The following is a 16506-nucleotide window of genomic DNA, read 5'->3' as shown; positions in this document are numbered from 1 at the left end:
GTGGCAATATACAGTCATTGACTAAAAGGTCTGTAAAATGGTGCACATTAGCCTCAACTTTAGTCTCTTTGGTGTCTAGAACAGTGAGTGTGTAGGAAAAGTCTTTACTAAAATGAATATTGTGGTCAAATTGTAATCAATATTTGTAATCAAAACTATTCTTACATTATTTTCAAAAGAAACATTATGACAATAGTTAAATGAAAACCTGTATAATTTAGTGAAATTATTTCTACATTAAGTTTTATTTATTTATGCTTTTTTAACTATTTAAAAAATATAATGTTCTCTCTTCTATATTGATTTCTAAAGCACATGACTACCTGGAGGCTTCCTAGCGCTAGACCAGTGATGCCCCAGCCGCCATGAGCCAGGTGTTGCACTGCGAGGGAAAAGTCAATTGCCACTCAGAATGATTTTAAAATAGTGACTTAACTGATTGAATATTGAATATTTAAAAGTGCTACCACTGAATTTGATTGCCACATTTGTGAAGGGGGGAGTTGAAATAACCGGGGCCTGGCGCATTAGCACTCAGACAGATGTTCATAAAGCTGTTGATTTTTGAAGGGGGAATTATTGTTACACGTAGCACTCCCACTTTACCATAAAGACAGAGCACATAAATTAACTAGTGACATTGAGGCTATAGTGGTTGAATCCTCCACAGCCTTAAATGGAGGCTATAACAATAATAATCCCCATGGTTTTAGTCTAATCCACAACTCAGTTATTTTCAATGGAAGGGGGTTTCAATACCAGTGGTTGACCATGCATGGTGCCAGACTTACTCTAGCTGTGAGCTGGGCCGATTCATTACACTTTTAGTCCCTTTTATTGCTGTAGTAACTATAAAAGAGCAGTTTATGAACAGCGATAGGCTCACTCTTTGGTGGCTAGGTTGATGTCTCTCCACAGTTTAGTAACCATGGGCCATATGTACTAAAGTATTCTCTCATAGACACAGAATGGGTAAAATCATTTGGTACATCTGGCCCCATATTACTTCTGCAAGTGTCAATCCAATGACTACTGCAGGGCCCATTCTGACATTCTTCATGGGGTAGCTGACCAACAAACCATGGCCAACGTTATTGCTATCCTAACGTGACTTCAAGAACGCTGCATGGTACATAATTATCTGGTAGCTGTGCAGGTCTGCATTAATGAAAATTCCCTTTTTGGATCTTCAGAATCAAACTCCACCCATGAGTGAAATATTTTGAAGGGATATGCAGTGTGTGCATTTACAACAGATGCTACCCCTCTCCACGATAGGTACACCCCTAACAAGGAGATGGTGTGTGAGTGGAGCCCTGTCATTTACCCTATTTTAGCAGGACCTTGTGCCATATATAACAAATAGATGCATCAAATATGGGATTCAAAATCCAGAAATTTAAAAAATGGGAATACCTTTCTTTAAGTCAAATGAGAAACACAAATCCAGGTTGAAGCACGTAACCAAATTACAAGAGAAGTGTGTCAATTAAAATTTCTCAAAGAACAAGAAAGCAAACTTACATGTAAAAATGAACTAGTATTTTAAAATTGTGCTCTGTATTTCATAGCACGAACACAGTAATGTTCTGCATTTAGGCACATTAGCCAATAAAAATCCCAATCTGAGTTTCAAAGGTGGTTCAGACTTTAATAACCTGATCCAGAATGATAATGATTATTGTTCAGTGTATTGAAATTCTGTTTTTTAGGCCCAGAAAAGCTGCTATGTGTACTTTAGAATCACTTTAACTAGCCAGTCAGTCAGTCAGCAAAGGCAGTTTGTCTCCCAGCATCCTTCAGTTAGAAGGGATGCTGTGACTGTGTCTGTCTCTCACTCCCGGGTGTGAAAGTCCACTCTAATCCTTATCTCTCTCTGAAAAGCTTCTACAAGATGATTCAGGATCTTTGTTAAAAACTTTCAGAATAAACAATCAACAGAGAATAGTTAAATACCTGTTCAACTATGTTTATTCAAATAGACAGTGCTCTTTTGAAAGGACAACAAATAAGAAACTCTTGGCCATTAAAATTTTCTATTTCATGTAAAAAAAATCCTTTTTCTGTTAAAAATGACCTCATACTTTTTCACATAGCTCTGAATTAAACTAGTATTTCCACAAAACGTAACATAGCATGTGAATTTGTAAATTTCACAGAACCCATAGGTGCATCTTGGCACAGAATATAAGATAATTATTGTTAAACAACTCATTTTAATAACCTTACAATTAAGAAAGTCCTGACTAAAGCCAACATTGGAACCTGTAAGCATGAAGGGAACACTATTTCATAGAGAGGTTGCATTAGTCTACTGAGACATCAGACCTAGTTGGAATGTTGATTCTTTCTGCTGCAGACATGTCAAGAGGTGAGATTGTACTAATAACTTATTTTTATACATCAATTGAAGACATTTCATCTTTTCCTTTGGAAATAGGTTTTTGCAATAAGTACTGTTTCGTGTTCATATCTGGCCTCCAAACGATGATGTAACATTTAGGAATGAAGATACAACCCAGTAGTCCTGTACTAGATGACAAGATGGCAAAGATCTCCACAGCCACCAAATACTTTCCATTTGTGCTGAGATACGCTGGTATGAAAGAGACCCAGACGGCCAGGAACACAATCATACTGAAGGTAAGGAACTTGGCCTCGTTAAAACTCTGGGGCAAATTATGGGCATAAAATGCAACCACAAAGCTGACAGTGGCCAACACGCTTAGATAACCCAACATCAGGTAGAAGAAGAAAACAGAGCCCTTATTACACTGGATGATGGTGGTGTCCCCCATCGGTATCTTCACTGGGAACGGAGGATCAAGGAGCAGCCAGACTGTGCATATCAGGATAGGAACACATGAACACAGAAGGACCACGCCACTGGGCATTCTTGTCCCCAACCACCTTGAGGAACGTCTACTGGGATCTCGAGCATTGAACGCTACAATCACAGTGATGGTCTTGGCCAGAATAGTGGAAATGCTGATGGAAAAGATTATTCCAAATGAGTTTTGTCGGATCATGCAGGTTGCCATCATGGGATGTCCAATGAAGGTGAAGGGAGAGAGGAAGCAGAGCATGAGGGCGATGAGAAGCACATAGCTGAGTTCTCGATTGTTTGCTTTGACAATTGGCGTGTCCTGGTACTTCTTGAAGATGCAGAGAACAAGCAGAGTGATCAGGAAGAGGAGGCTGGTGAGGCATGAGAGTGTGATTCCCGAAGGCTCCTTATGGGAAAGGAACTGGAAAGTTATTAATTCACAATGGGTTCGTTCCTCATTGGGCCAGTGGTCTTCAGGACAAGGCCAGCAGTCAGGGGAATCTGAGGTAAAGAAGAGAATTGGTTATGGATTACAATATCTATACTTCAGAAGTTTCAAAGTAATCTTAGGGAGAAAGTGCAGCTCTTGTTGGCCAAAGAAATACCCCTTGGTAGTCCTTTCTGTGGCCCCTTGGTGGGGAAAGAGAGGGGTCTTATTAAACACCCCCACCCATTGCAAGCTCCTTCATGGAGGAGGTACAGAGCCTAGAAGAGATGCTATTAGTGTGATTTTATGTGAAGCAGCTCTCGGCCAGTAGTAAGAGCCATTGACTAAAGATATCTCCACAGATCAACATTCTATGTTATCTCAGGCTGTACCAAAATCAAAAAGTAATTAGCAATAATAATAATAATTAAAGTATACGTATAGACATTAATTAGAATGATGAATGTGAGACAAATTCCTAACATCTAATACTTAAAAGTGTATCAAACATAACTAAATTCTCTCAGGATATTCTGCTGTGATAAAGAGTTGAATCCATGTTCCCCTCATATATTTCCCTGTATACCTTATCTAGGATAAACAATGCCTATTAGGTTGAAGACGTCCAAGTCTCTGGATATCACTTGTTTATCCTTCGGAATGCTCCCTGACATAGCAACTCACACCTTCAGTTAGCTATCAAGATGCCTTTTCTTACTTTTAAGTTGAGTCTATCAGACAGTGCAAGCTATCTGATTTTGAAGTATATATTTTGAGTTTTCCAAGAACAAACTGGGGTTTACAGCTGTCCAATTGCATACCACAAATTAGCTTTACTTCACTCTCTTTTGCCTTCATGTTATTTGTGGTCTTGCTTGTAGATCTTGTATTTGCTCCGACCATTGAGAATAGCCTCTTTACAATCTTTTTTTTGATTGGCTCACTTTAACTGCTTGCTTTTAGGAGACTTCCTTCTTGTTTACTTTCTGCTTTAGGACGACTTGAGTGTGCATGTGTTTTCCAACCATCTCCCCTGTGTGCTTTTCTCCCCACTCAATGTTATTCTCCCTCGTTAATGGGTTTCTCACCCCCACAAGCACACTTGTTATGCTGTCATGACAGTGTGTGCTGCCCTCTATGGTCCATGTGGCTCTCTTTCTTTTGTGTTCCTTATCTTCACGCCCACCCTGTTATATATCTCCCACCACCTCTCCCAACTACATTCCCAACCCACTCCCACAATGTCGTCATCATTTTTCATTTTTTAAGAGCTTTGTTCTGTGTAATAAAACTGTGCTTTTTCATGTAATGATCCATCTTGGCTAGGTAAACAAAAACATAAAAAGACGCCCAGACCAATTTTAGATAAGTGCATGTGTCGTGAGGATCAGGGTTGTATACCCCTGATTTAGGGCCTCTTTACGAGTGTGGGAGTCAGAGGACCGCCACACTCATGCTGATGGTTAGCCCACCACACTCCAGACAGTCAGACCACCACATTACAACCATGGTGGTCTGACCCATCAGGGGCCCAGCCTCCCGATCAAGAACATGGTTACAGACGGGCTGATGGCGGTTTTAGTTATACTCAGCCAAGGTGGTGCTGAACTCAGCACCACTGTGGCTGATTACAACTCAGTTTCTGCCAGCATTTCTATGGCGGGGACCCTTCCAATAAAAAAGATGGTGGAAAACCAGTGCCAGAGGCCACAGGGGATCCCCTGCACTGCCGTCAGCCCGGTGGGAATGCGTAATAAAATGTTCCCTCTGGTCATTCGGGCAGGAACACTGTAATACCCATGTGAGAACGCCACCGGTATGATGGTGGCGTCCTCCCTACAAGCCGACTGCAAAACTCAAAATGAGGCCCTTAGCTTCATTTTACAGTTTGTGTCTCATTCACATTTATACACATTTTTACTCTTTGTTAGCATGACTTATTTTTAGCGATGGTTTACACACTTAGGCCCTCATTGCAACCCTGGCAGTCGGTGTTAAAGCGGAGGTAATACCGTCAACAGGCCGGCAGTAAAAAAAAATGGGATCACGACACGGCAGAAACCGCCATCATAGACAGCCACTTTAACACTCCGACCTCCACGGCGGTAGCAACCAACACCGCAGTGGTCACTGCCAACAGACAGGCGGATATGATGTACCACCCACCCCATTACAACCCGCCAATCCGCCAGCCTTTCTGGGGCAGTACCAATGCCATCAAAAGCACGGTAGAAACAGTGTTTGGAAAGGAAACCATTCTCCTCTCGACACTCAACGAAGAACCAGGACTCCATGGAGCCCGAGTTACAGGTCCTCCCTCTGCTGGTGCACCTCCTCATACACCAGGAATATCAAAGGTGGCGGCGATGACCACGCTGAGTACTGCACCTAGCACACAGGGGAGGGGGGATGAACAAGAGAGTGACACACACACACAACACGCAACACCCCCACACCCACCCTCACCCACAACACCATACACACAAACACATGCAGCAACATTACATATACACCCCGTAACCCCCTGGAAGAACGCAAGGACAAAAGGAATTGAGTTAAACAGTGACATTTTAGAAATAGTCAAATACACGTAACAATTAAAAAAAACTGTATTTACAAAAATATACAATATGCACATAAGGTCGTGCATTGTCCTTTGCAAATGCCCATGGGCCACTGGGCCAAAAATGATGGGCCAAGCCCACACTTGACTCCTGCCTCAATATGAAGAGAACACTGCAGGGGCATCAGGTCGTAAACACACAGGCATCTCAGGGGGATGGGGAAGAGGGGGCACCTCAGCTGTATGTCTAACCCTCACTTAGTGAAGGTTAGGTGCAAAGTTACTAAGGGCCAGATGTACCTAGCATTTTGCATGGTGCAAACTGCAAAAATCGCAGTTTGCGCCATGCAAAATGCGCATCGCGATGCTCATTCACATTTTGCGAGTAGGTACCGACTCGCAAAATGTGAATGCGACTCGCAAAAAGGAAGGGGTGTCCCCTTCCTATTTGCGACTCGCACCGCAATGCTAAATTGCTTTGTGACCGCGAACGCAGTCGCAAAGCAATTCGCAGTTACCACCAGTGTCACACTGGTGGTAACCCATTTGCAAAAGGGAAGGGGTCCCCATGGGAAGTCTTCCCCTTTGTGAGTGTTGCCAAAAATGTTTTTTCAGAGCAGGTAGTGGTCCAATGGACCACTGCCTACTCTGAAAAAATGAAACCAAATGGTTTTGTTATTTTTTTTGCAGTACAAGTCGTTTTCCTTTAAGGAAAACGGGCTGCAATACAAAAAAAAAACAGCTTTATTTAAAAAGCAGTCACATACATGGAGGTCTGCTGTCTCCAGCAGGCCACCATCCCTGTGAGTGGAGGGAATCGCTATGGGGTCGCAAAATGTGACCCACCTCATTAATATTAATGAGGTGGGTCTTTGCGACCCCATAGCGATTCGCAGACGGTGTCTGAGACACCGTTTTGCATCCGAATTTGAGATTCAGAAATTGCGAGTCGCACCGACTCGCAATTTCCGAATCGCAAATTCAGAAATTGCTACATCTGGCCCTAAGTGTGGGGGCACCCTGGCACTAGCCATGGTGTCCCCACATAGTTCAGGCAATTTCCCCAGACTTTGTGAGTGCGGGGACACCATTACAAGTGTGCACTACATATAGGTCAATACCGATATGTAGCTTCACAAAGGTAACTCCGAATATGGCCATGTAACATGTCTAAGATCATGAATTGCCCCCCATGCCAAATCTGGTATTGGGGTGCCAATACCATGAACCCCCGGGGCTCCAGCATGGACCCCGGGTACTGCCAAACCAGCTCTCTGGGGTTTTCACTGCAGCTACTGCTGCTGCCAGCCCACAGACAGTGATATTTTAGAAGTAGTCAAACATACGTAACAATTCAAAAAACAGTATTTACAAAAATATACAATATGTACATAAGGTCATACATTGCCCATTGCAAATGTCCGTGGGCCACTGGGCCAAAAATCATTGGCCAAGCCCACACTTGACTCCTGCCTCAATACAGAGAGAACACTGCAGGGGCATCAGGTCGTAAACACACAGGCACCTCAGGGGGATGGGGAAGAGGGGGCACCTCAGCTGGAAGATGGAATAATGCCACTGTTCCACAAGGGGGCTCCATGCCCACTGCGTGGTCCACGGGAGTGTAAAGCCACAGTCTCTCAAGTGGGTGGTTTGCCAACTACTTGGTCCTGGGGAGTGTAAAGCAACAGTTTCTCAAGTGGGTGGTTTGCCTACTGCTTGGTTCTGGGGAGTGTAAAGCCACAGTCTCTCAAGTGGGTGGTTTGCCCACTGCTTGGTCCTGGGGAGTACGAGGCCACAGTCTCTAAAGTGGATGCCTTTCTCCACTGGTTCTGGAGGGGGCTTGGTGCCCAGTGTGCTTCATCCTGCCAAGGATTGGGTGAGTGGATGCCTTTCTCCACTGGCTCTGGAGGGGCATTGTGCCCAGTCGGCTTCATCCTGCCAAGGATTGGGTGAGGGATGCCTTTCTACACTGGTTCTGATGGGGGCATTGTGCCCAGTCTGCTTCATCCTGCCAAGGATTGGGTGATTGGATGCCTTTCTCCACTGGTTCTGGATGGGGCATTGTGCCCAGTCTGCTTCGTCCTGCCAAGGATTGAGTGAGTGGATGTCTTTCTCCACTGGTTCTGGAGGGGGCTTGGTGCCCAGTGATGCAGCACATGGAATGTGGCTGTTCACATTCCCTCACCTGTGTGTCTGAGGCACGAGATTTGCAGGGGACAGGTAGCAGGAAAGTCCATGGAGGCAGGGCCATATTCCATCCTGCGGTGACTAAGGCTGCAAACTGGTGGTTGTTGCGGTGCCGGTGGGGTGATGCCAGTGGTGGTGGGAGGCTCCAGCCTGTCTCTTGCAGCCCCAGACGGATGCACACTGGGGCTGCTGCTGCTGCTGTTAGTGGTTCTACTGTCAGCGGTGCAGATGGCAGTGCTTATGGCGGTGCTTGCAACGGGGATGCTGGTGGTGCTGGCCGTGGTGCAGGTTCCGCTGGTGCCAGTGGTAGAGGGAGGCACCAGCCCTTCACTTTTAGCCTCAGACAGTTGCTACAGGGGATGCTGCTGCTGACAGTAGTGATGGCAGCGGCAGTGCAGGTGGCAGTGCTTGTGGTGGGGATTCTGGCGGTGCTGCCCGTGGTGCAGGTGGTGGGGCTGTCGGTTCTGATGGTGGCCACCAGGCCCCCACCTGCATTCTCCGATATCTGAGGTGCCTTGCCTTGGCTTTTCTGCCCCTTCTTCACGTTGGCAACTGCTGTTGGGACCTTGGCTCTGCAAGCTGCAGTTTTGGAGGAAGCCTTGCTGGGTGGATCGTGCTCCTTGCCCTTGGTGCATGCTGTCCCCTTCTTCACCTTGGCAGGTGGTGGAATGGTGTGGTCCTTTGCAGGGGTCGTGGCACACTGGCTGGCCTGACGGGTGCCCCCTTGAATCCCCTTGGAGTTTCAGGTGCCGCAGCGAATGCCGACTTGGTGGCTGAGGTGCTGGCCTGGGTTCTGAACACCCTTGCCCGAGGGGAAGGATGGGTGGGAGGGGTAGGGAACAGGTCAATTTTTGCAAGGAAAGGTTTTTTAGACACACTGGGGTGGGAAGATGGAGAGGGTTTGGGAGTGGAGGAAGTGGTTGTAGGAGGTGTTTTTCTGCTGAGTTTGGGTGCAGGTGCATGGGCTGGATGTTGTTGTGAGGTGGATGGCTGTTGGGTGGGCGTTTGTGTACTTTGAGAGGAGGGGTCACAGACACACTGTGAGAGAGCACAGGGGACGTGTGCATGGTTGTGGGGGTGGTGTCTGCCAGCGAGGGGTGTGTTGTGATGGGCTTGCTGGTGATGGAGGTAGTGGATGAGGATGTAGTGCATACAGGTGTGAGTGGAGACGATACAGGGAGGGAGGTGGACGAAGAGGAGGAGGGGGACACAGTGGAGGCAGTTGGTGTGTCTGCATGGGTATGGTGCTTGTGTGAGTGCCTGTGAGATGAAGTGTGGTTCTTATGTTTGCCTGAGCCACCTTTGTGTGTTGAGTTGAACGAATGCTGTGCTGAAGGTGTGCCTGGGATAGGCTAGGGTTGAGGAGATAGGGTCTGGGTAGAAGAAGTTGGCGGGGGGAGGCCTCACAGGGACACAGGGACAAGGGCTGCCACCAGTGCTGAGGCCAGAGCCTGAAATAATCTCTGTTGGGCCACCACGCCAGAGTGAATGCCCTCCAGGTATGCATTTGTTTGTTGCAAATGCCCTGCTGCACCCTGGATGGCATTTAGTATGGTTGACTGCCCAACAGAGAGGGATCTTAGGAGGTCAATAGCCTCGTCAATGAGGGCAGCAGGGCTGACTGGGGCAGGGCCTGAGGTGCCTGGGGCGAAGGAGATACCCACCCTCCTGGGTGAGCGGGCACGGAAAACATGCTGAGGGGCTGCTGGGAGGGCGGTGCTGGTACGGGGGTGGCACCTGTACCTGTCGTTGGGGTGGGCACAGAGGTGTCCGCCACCACCAGGGATCTTCCATTGGAGGAGGAGTCGATGTCTCTGGTCTCCCCTCCTGTCCCCGTCGCAGTGCTCCCCTCGCCCTCTGTTCCCCTGGTGCCCTCACCCTTGGTTTATTCGGCCTCATGGGCCATGTGGGTTGCAGCTCCCTCCGTCGCCAGTGCCTCTTCTCCTCTGCCAGATGATGCTAATGCACACAAGGACAGGGTGACAAAACATAAAGGTGGGTGAGACAGAGGATACACTTGGTCAATGCCAGAAACACCTCTACCATTGGCGTACACAACACACAGCGAGCAGCCCTATGCCCTAGGCCATGACCAACCATTTACTAAGACAGTCACCAGCCCATGGGGTTCAATGCCTAACACCATTAGCTGCACACTTGAAACCCACAGGACCCTGCCCAGGAGTAGATGGCCGCCAACACCATTGGGATAGGAGCGATACTGAGCCTGCCCAACAAGGGACCTACCCTGTCATTTTCGCCCTGGCCTGGGGGCACCCACAGCCCATATCCCCCACCAAGGTAACTCCTAATGCACGCAAAGTCATGTTTCAGAATATGTACTCACCCCCTCGTGGCTGCTGTGATGCCTTCAAGTGCCCATCCAACTCAGGATAGGCCACCACCAGGATGCAGAACATCAGAGGGTTCATGGTGCGATAGACACCCCTTCCTCGTTGGGAGGCCAGTCCCAGCTGGGCCTCTGCCGTCTTCTTTGCCCAGCTGTGCAGTTCCTCCCACCTCTTGCGGCACTGGGTGCTCCGCCTGTCAAAGACACCCAGGGTCCACACCTCCTTGGGGATGGCACGCCAAATACCCTTTTTCTAGTGGGCGCTGACCTGCAGGGAAAATACAGCAGAAAAGGGAATTATTCACCCGTTTGGACCATCATACTCATTTTCCACCAGATCCCACACATCCCCTGATGCACATACATTGATCACCTTACATGCTGTACTCTGGCCAGGACCCCTCTGCCCCCCCTACATATGGCTTACACACACACACACAGCAGTCTATACATTCATGGCCCACCCATCATGCTCACAGTTTACTCACCTGTTTGTCTGGAGGACCGTAGAGTAACGTGTACTGGGGTAAAACCCCATCCACCAGTTTCTCCAACTCCTCCGCAGTGAAGGCAGGGGCCCTTTCCTCAGACACATGAGCCATTGTCGCTTCCAGACACAGCAGCACTTGTAGTGTAGGTCCTCTCCCGTTGAAGGCCAGGTAACAAGTGAGTGATTAGATAAAAAATGGCGGTGACGTCTGTGGCGGTGCATACAGTCACCGCCGGCGTACATCGCCATTGGCTCCTGGAACCCATAGGGCCCAATGATAACCAATGTGAATTTGCTCAGCGGTCATCGTCCGCCTACTGCGATGGCACACAAAGCCGGCGCAAATAACTCATTTCCACTTGTCCCTCCTCACAGGTCAGGCAGCCTTCATTACAGGGGGGCACAGGGCATGGCACCCAACTGCATCACAGCAGACATTGGCACATCAACGGATTCTCAAGTTCACATACTGTTTCTGTAAAGTCAACAATTCATCATTAGTGCAATATAAGTGTGAATATGACCCTCTGCTCACCGTTCTCTTTCATAGGCTTCAACCACTGAGGCAGATTATGAGATGGTGGCATCCTCCGGTGTACAGACCCCTGGTGGACCTAGCGACAATGGAGGACAGGCACATTATTATTACTTACAGACTTGATCGTGCCACAATCCAAGAACTGTGTGACCAATGGGAGTAAGACCTGATGTCTGCTATCCGCCAACCCACAGATATCCCCCCTCTAGTGCAGGTCCTGTCAGTGCTCCATTTCCTGGCAAGTGGTTTCTTCCAAACAACAGTGGCCATGGCATCAGGGATGTCTCAGCCAATGTTCTCTAACGTGTTGACCAGAGTGTTGTATGCCCTGCTCAAACACATGCACAGCTACATCGTGTTCCGCCAGGTGGAGGAATTGGCCACAGTGAAAGCTGAGTTGTATGCCCTGGGACATATCCCCAACATCATTGGTGCCATTGATAGTACACATGTGGCATTTGCCCCCCCCCCCGGAGAAATTAACAAGTTTACAGGAATAGAAAAAGCTATCACTCATTGAATGTGCAGATGGTGTGTTTGGCGGACCAGTACATCTACCATGTGTTTGCCAAATTTCCTGGCTTTGTGCATGACACATATATCTTGAGGAATAGCAGCATACCATGTGTGATGGGCCAACTTCAGAGGCACCGGATGTGGCTAATAGGTGAGCCAAAGGTCCCCACACATTATGAATAGGTGTCTGGGTATAGGGTTGTCCCTAAGGGTTAGTGTGTGTCTAACAGTTGTCCCTCAATATTTGAGGTGACTCTGGTTACCCCAACCTCTCATGTCTACTAACCCCAGTGAGGAATGCCAGGACAAGGGCAGAGGAACGTTACAATGAGGGACATGGGCGTACAAGGAGGATTATAGAAAGAACCTTTGGCCTCCTGAAGGCCAGGTTCTGGTGCCTCCATCTGACAGGTGGATCCCTGTAATACTCACCCAAGGTGTGCCAGATCATCGTTGCATGCTGCATGTTGCACAACCTGGCCTTGAGACGCCAGGTGCCCTTTCTGCAGGAGGATGAGCCTGGAGATGGTCTTGTGGCAGCGGTGGATCCTGTGGACAGTGAGGAAGAGGTGGCAGAGGAAGAAGATGTTGACAACAGACCAATATTAATCAGCAGTACATCCAGTGACACACAGGTAAGACACTGTACCTTCACTTAACATTTCGGTTATCTGTTGGACATTGTACAAGGCAGCCTGTTTCCCTATGTCTATGGCCACTGACTGTACCCTTTATTATCTCCATTTTCAGATATCTGTGCCCCACTCTGGCTCCTGCTATGTGTACTGCTGCCCACCAGAGGTCATCCTAAAGTATATTTCACTGTACTTTTGATTTGCAATGCTTTGTTGATGTTGTACTAATACATATTTGAATCATTTGACAGACTCCAGATTGGTATTTGTTCCAAGGATGTTTATTTAGGTGCTCCTAAGTAGAAGGGGTAGTGCAAGAGGCTGGGCTGATAGTGGAAGGAAGTTCAGGGTAGAGTCCTGTCTCTTGGTATCACAGGTGCATTGTCCACTGGGGCAGAGGAAGGGGAGTAATGGCAGTTCAAGGTGGACAGGGTGACAGTGTGGGACTCAAGGGTGACAATCAGTAGAGCCTTATTTGTTTGGCGGGGGTCTTGGCAGTGTTCTCTGTCTTTTGCCTGGATGGCAGGGACCATTTGCGGGGTGGTTCTCCTTCTGCAGGGGATGGAGTGCTGGTGGCCTGTTGGTCCTGTGGCAGGGCCTCCTGTCCACTAGTGCCGGCAGAGGTGGAAGGCTGTTCCTCAGTTTGGCTAGTGTCAAGCACCCATTGTTGTACCACTGCCTCCCTCATGGTCTTGCCCATGTCTGCCAGTTCCCCTGCAATGGTGACCAGGATGGTGTATATTTTTGTTAGGTCCTCCCTGATCCCCAGGTACTGTGCCTCCTGCAACTGCTGGGTCTCCTGCAGCTTGGCCAGTATCTGGCCCATCGTCTCCTGGGAATGGTGGTATGATCCCAGGATGTTGGAGTATGCCTTGTGGAGAGTGTGTTCCCTAGGCCTGCCCTCCCCCTGTCGCACAGCAGTCCTCCCAGCTCCCCTGTTGTCCTGTGCCTCTGTCACCTGAACCGTGTGCCCACTGCCACTGACCCCAGGTCCCTGGTCGTCCTGGGTTTGTGGGGTGTCCTCTGGTCCCTATAGTGGTGGACACACTGCTGATTGACATGTCCTGGGGACAGTGGCATGGGCCCGCTGGGTGGGTGCTGTGGTGAAAAAAATGTAAAAACGTCACACTTGTATAGCACACCACTCACCTGTTTGGGCCTCAAGGCTCTGTACACATACCACTGTGAAACCCCTCCTGGCTTTTCCTTGTGAGGCGCCCACTCCTGGGCAACCCCCAGGGTGAAGCCAGGTATCCAAGTGCTGTCAGGGCCATTGTGGAGATTAAGCAAGCTATTGCCCAGAGTTACAGAGTGGGACCCATTAATTAGATTAGGCACAGAGGCAAGAATTATCTGGTCGAAGGGAATTGAGCCCAAAGCCCGCCGAGGCAGGAATTTAACCCTTGTCCCGGATCTCTGCATCATTGTGTTTCCTGAGGGGGGAGGCTTTGTGGTGGGTTGGGACTGTGCCTGGGTACCCAACTGTCCAGAGGTCCCGGATGGGCCACGTTGGTCATTGAGATCCAGGCGTACAGAGCTGTTGTCGTCACTGTGGGCCTCTTCTGTGGGGGGACTGGATGTAGCTGGCACCTCCTCTCCAGTGACGTTGACTATGGGTCCTGTGGGGATGCAAATGCAGTGTTATTGTATCTGCATGGGCCATATTGTGCATGGGTGTGTTTCCCTATATGATTGTGTTTTCCCTGTCAGTTTGGCCTTATGTGAGTGGTGATTTACTGGGCATGCTGTGGTGATGGGTGTCCATGCAGGTCTGTGATGTTGGTCCATGCATTGGTGTTGCATGCAGGGCTTGGTATTGGGATGGGTGGGTTGTGATGGTGGAGTATATGTGAGGTGATAGAGTGATGGGGGTGAGGGTAAGGGTGGGGGTATTTGATGGCATGCAGGTAGGGTGGGGGATATAATAGTAAAGATATGACCAGAGTCCAGTCCTCCTGCTACTCCTGGGAGGCCCTCAGGATGCATTATTGCCAAGACTTACTCCTCCCATGTTGTTAGTTGTGGGGGAGGAGGTGGGGGTCCAACGCCAGTCCTCTGTTCGGCTACCTGGTGTCTTGCAACAGCGGAACGCACCTTCCCCCATAGGTTGTTCTACCTCTTCCTGATGACATCCCTTGTTCTGGGGTGCTGTCCCACGGCGTTGACTCTGTCCACTTTTCTCCACCACAGCTCCATCTTCCTAGCTATGGACGTCTGTTGCACCTGTGATCCGAAATGCAGTGCCTCTACCAGGATGATATCCTCCACCATGACCCTTAGCTCCTCCTCTGAGAACCTGGGGTGTCTTTGGTGTGCCATGGATGTGGTGTGTGTCAAATGTGTGAGGATGTGTTGGGTGATGTGTGGGGTGATGTGTTGTGGTGTATTCTGTGATGTGCGTGGATGGTGTATGGGTGATGGTGTTCTGTGCCTCTGATTGAGTGGGTGCTCCTGCCTTGTCTCTCTCTCTGTGCTAATGTTTTTTTCACTGTAAAGGGTTGTGGGTAATGTGGGTGTGTGTTTTACAGTGGTGTGAGTGTGTGGGTATGGCGTGTGTATATGTGTCAGGTGTGTGCAGTTTGAATTGTCCAATGTGGTGGTGTTTTGTAAATGTGTGTTTATTTTGAGCGCGCCGGTGTGTACCGCCAATGATATACCGTGTTTAAAAGACCACTGCGGTGATTCCTGGGATGTGATACTGTGGGTGTATTCCTTTTGGCGTAACGGTGTGGGTTTTGCTATCCCCAGTTCATCACTGACCTTTGGTGTGGCGGACTTGTGTGGGTGTCTGTATTGTGGAGGATTTCTCAGTGTGGGTCATAATACCTGTAGCGGAACACCGCCGCGATCACGGTTTGTTGGCGGCCATCAGCATGGAGGTAGGCAGCATTTACCACCAGGGTTCTCATTTAATCAGCTTTTGTAATAACATATATTCTATATTATTTGTTCAAGGCTGTTACACACAATACACAATATGCTAAAATGTGTTGCTAGTCATGAGCCAGCTTCTATCTCTGAGGCACAGCATTGCATCAGAATTGTGGCATGGGTTATTATATAAACTACACACTGACCCAAGAAGGATAGAGGGCATTCTGGTCATGACCTTCCTGGGAGTCATGCTGCACGACAGGCACTTTTTCTTGTGTTAAACTTCTATTATCTCAAGAGGATTGCCATCTATATGACAGGCTGATTCCTAATAGTCTATACAGTTATGGGGCTGGGTTTGATCCATAGATCCACCAGGCAGAGGGTTAGAACCACTATGCTTTTAGACGTATTCCTAGGTTCAGGTAGGAATCTCTGGAACATCTACAACCACACACACTATGATAGGGTTATTTATCTACTTCACCCTGATCCTAATGCATGTTACCTTACTTTGTTTAATCTGCCTAATTATCACATCACATGCTTTTTATACCAGATTGTGATTGCTTCAATAAATCTATTGTAAACTTATCTCACATTTTTGTGTCTTACATTGGCATGCATGAGTAACTGAACAAAAGGGGTATGATCTTTTTCCACATTTTCCCAGGGTAGTCAGAAGTCAGGTTGCCACTATTAACTTTTACCCCAACAGATTGTGAGGTTTGTGTGAGGCACTGTGAGCTAGCCAGGAATTAGATCTACAGCTACTAACGGTGTGGGGTGTAACCAATATCCCACTCTCTGCAGTACTGTCACACTACAAATACAGTCCTATCATCAAAGTAGGTACTGCATAACACATGTCTGTTGCACACAAGCTTGCACTAAAAAATGACGTTTCTGGCCCGTAATCACACTTTTTCTTAACAGTCATAATGCAAAGCAGCAGTGATACCACACAGCATGGCCAAAAGGGATTGGCACAATCAATAGAGCTACTATGTGACACCTACTGGCTTTGGCAATGCATGTTCTTTTTGGCACATGGTGACTTTGCCTGGGCGTTAGTGGCTAGGAGTGAAAAAGTAAA

General features: G+C 48.1%; 1 protein-coding gene across 1 annotated transcript in view; it reads right to left on the bottom strand.

Annotated features, from left to right (window-relative positions):
* Positions 1-2396: 2396 nt before the first annotated feature.
* Positions 2397-16506, bottom strand: part of LOC138270181 (vomeronasal type-2 receptor 116-like) — a 119140-nt gene continuing 105030 nt past the window's right edge. The window contains exons 4-5 of the mRNA XM_069218848.1: positions 15483-15492; positions 2397-3317 (exon numbers count right to left, since the gene is read on the bottom strand). Of these exons, the coding sequence (XP_069074949.1) occupies positions 2397-3317; positions 15483-15492 (931 nt within the window). The remainder of the gene's footprint in view (positions 3318-15482; positions 15493-16506) is intronic.

The sequence above is a fragment of the Pleurodeles waltl genome, chromosome 2_1, assembly GCF_031143425.1.
Source record: "Pleurodeles waltl isolate 20211129_DDA chromosome 2_1, aPleWal1.hap1.20221129, whole genome shotgun sequence".
Lineage (NCBI taxonomy): Eukaryota > Metazoa > Chordata > Amphibia > Caudata > Salamandridae > Pleurodeles > Pleurodeles waltl.
This window is presented reverse-complemented; position numbering and strand designations above follow the sequence as displayed.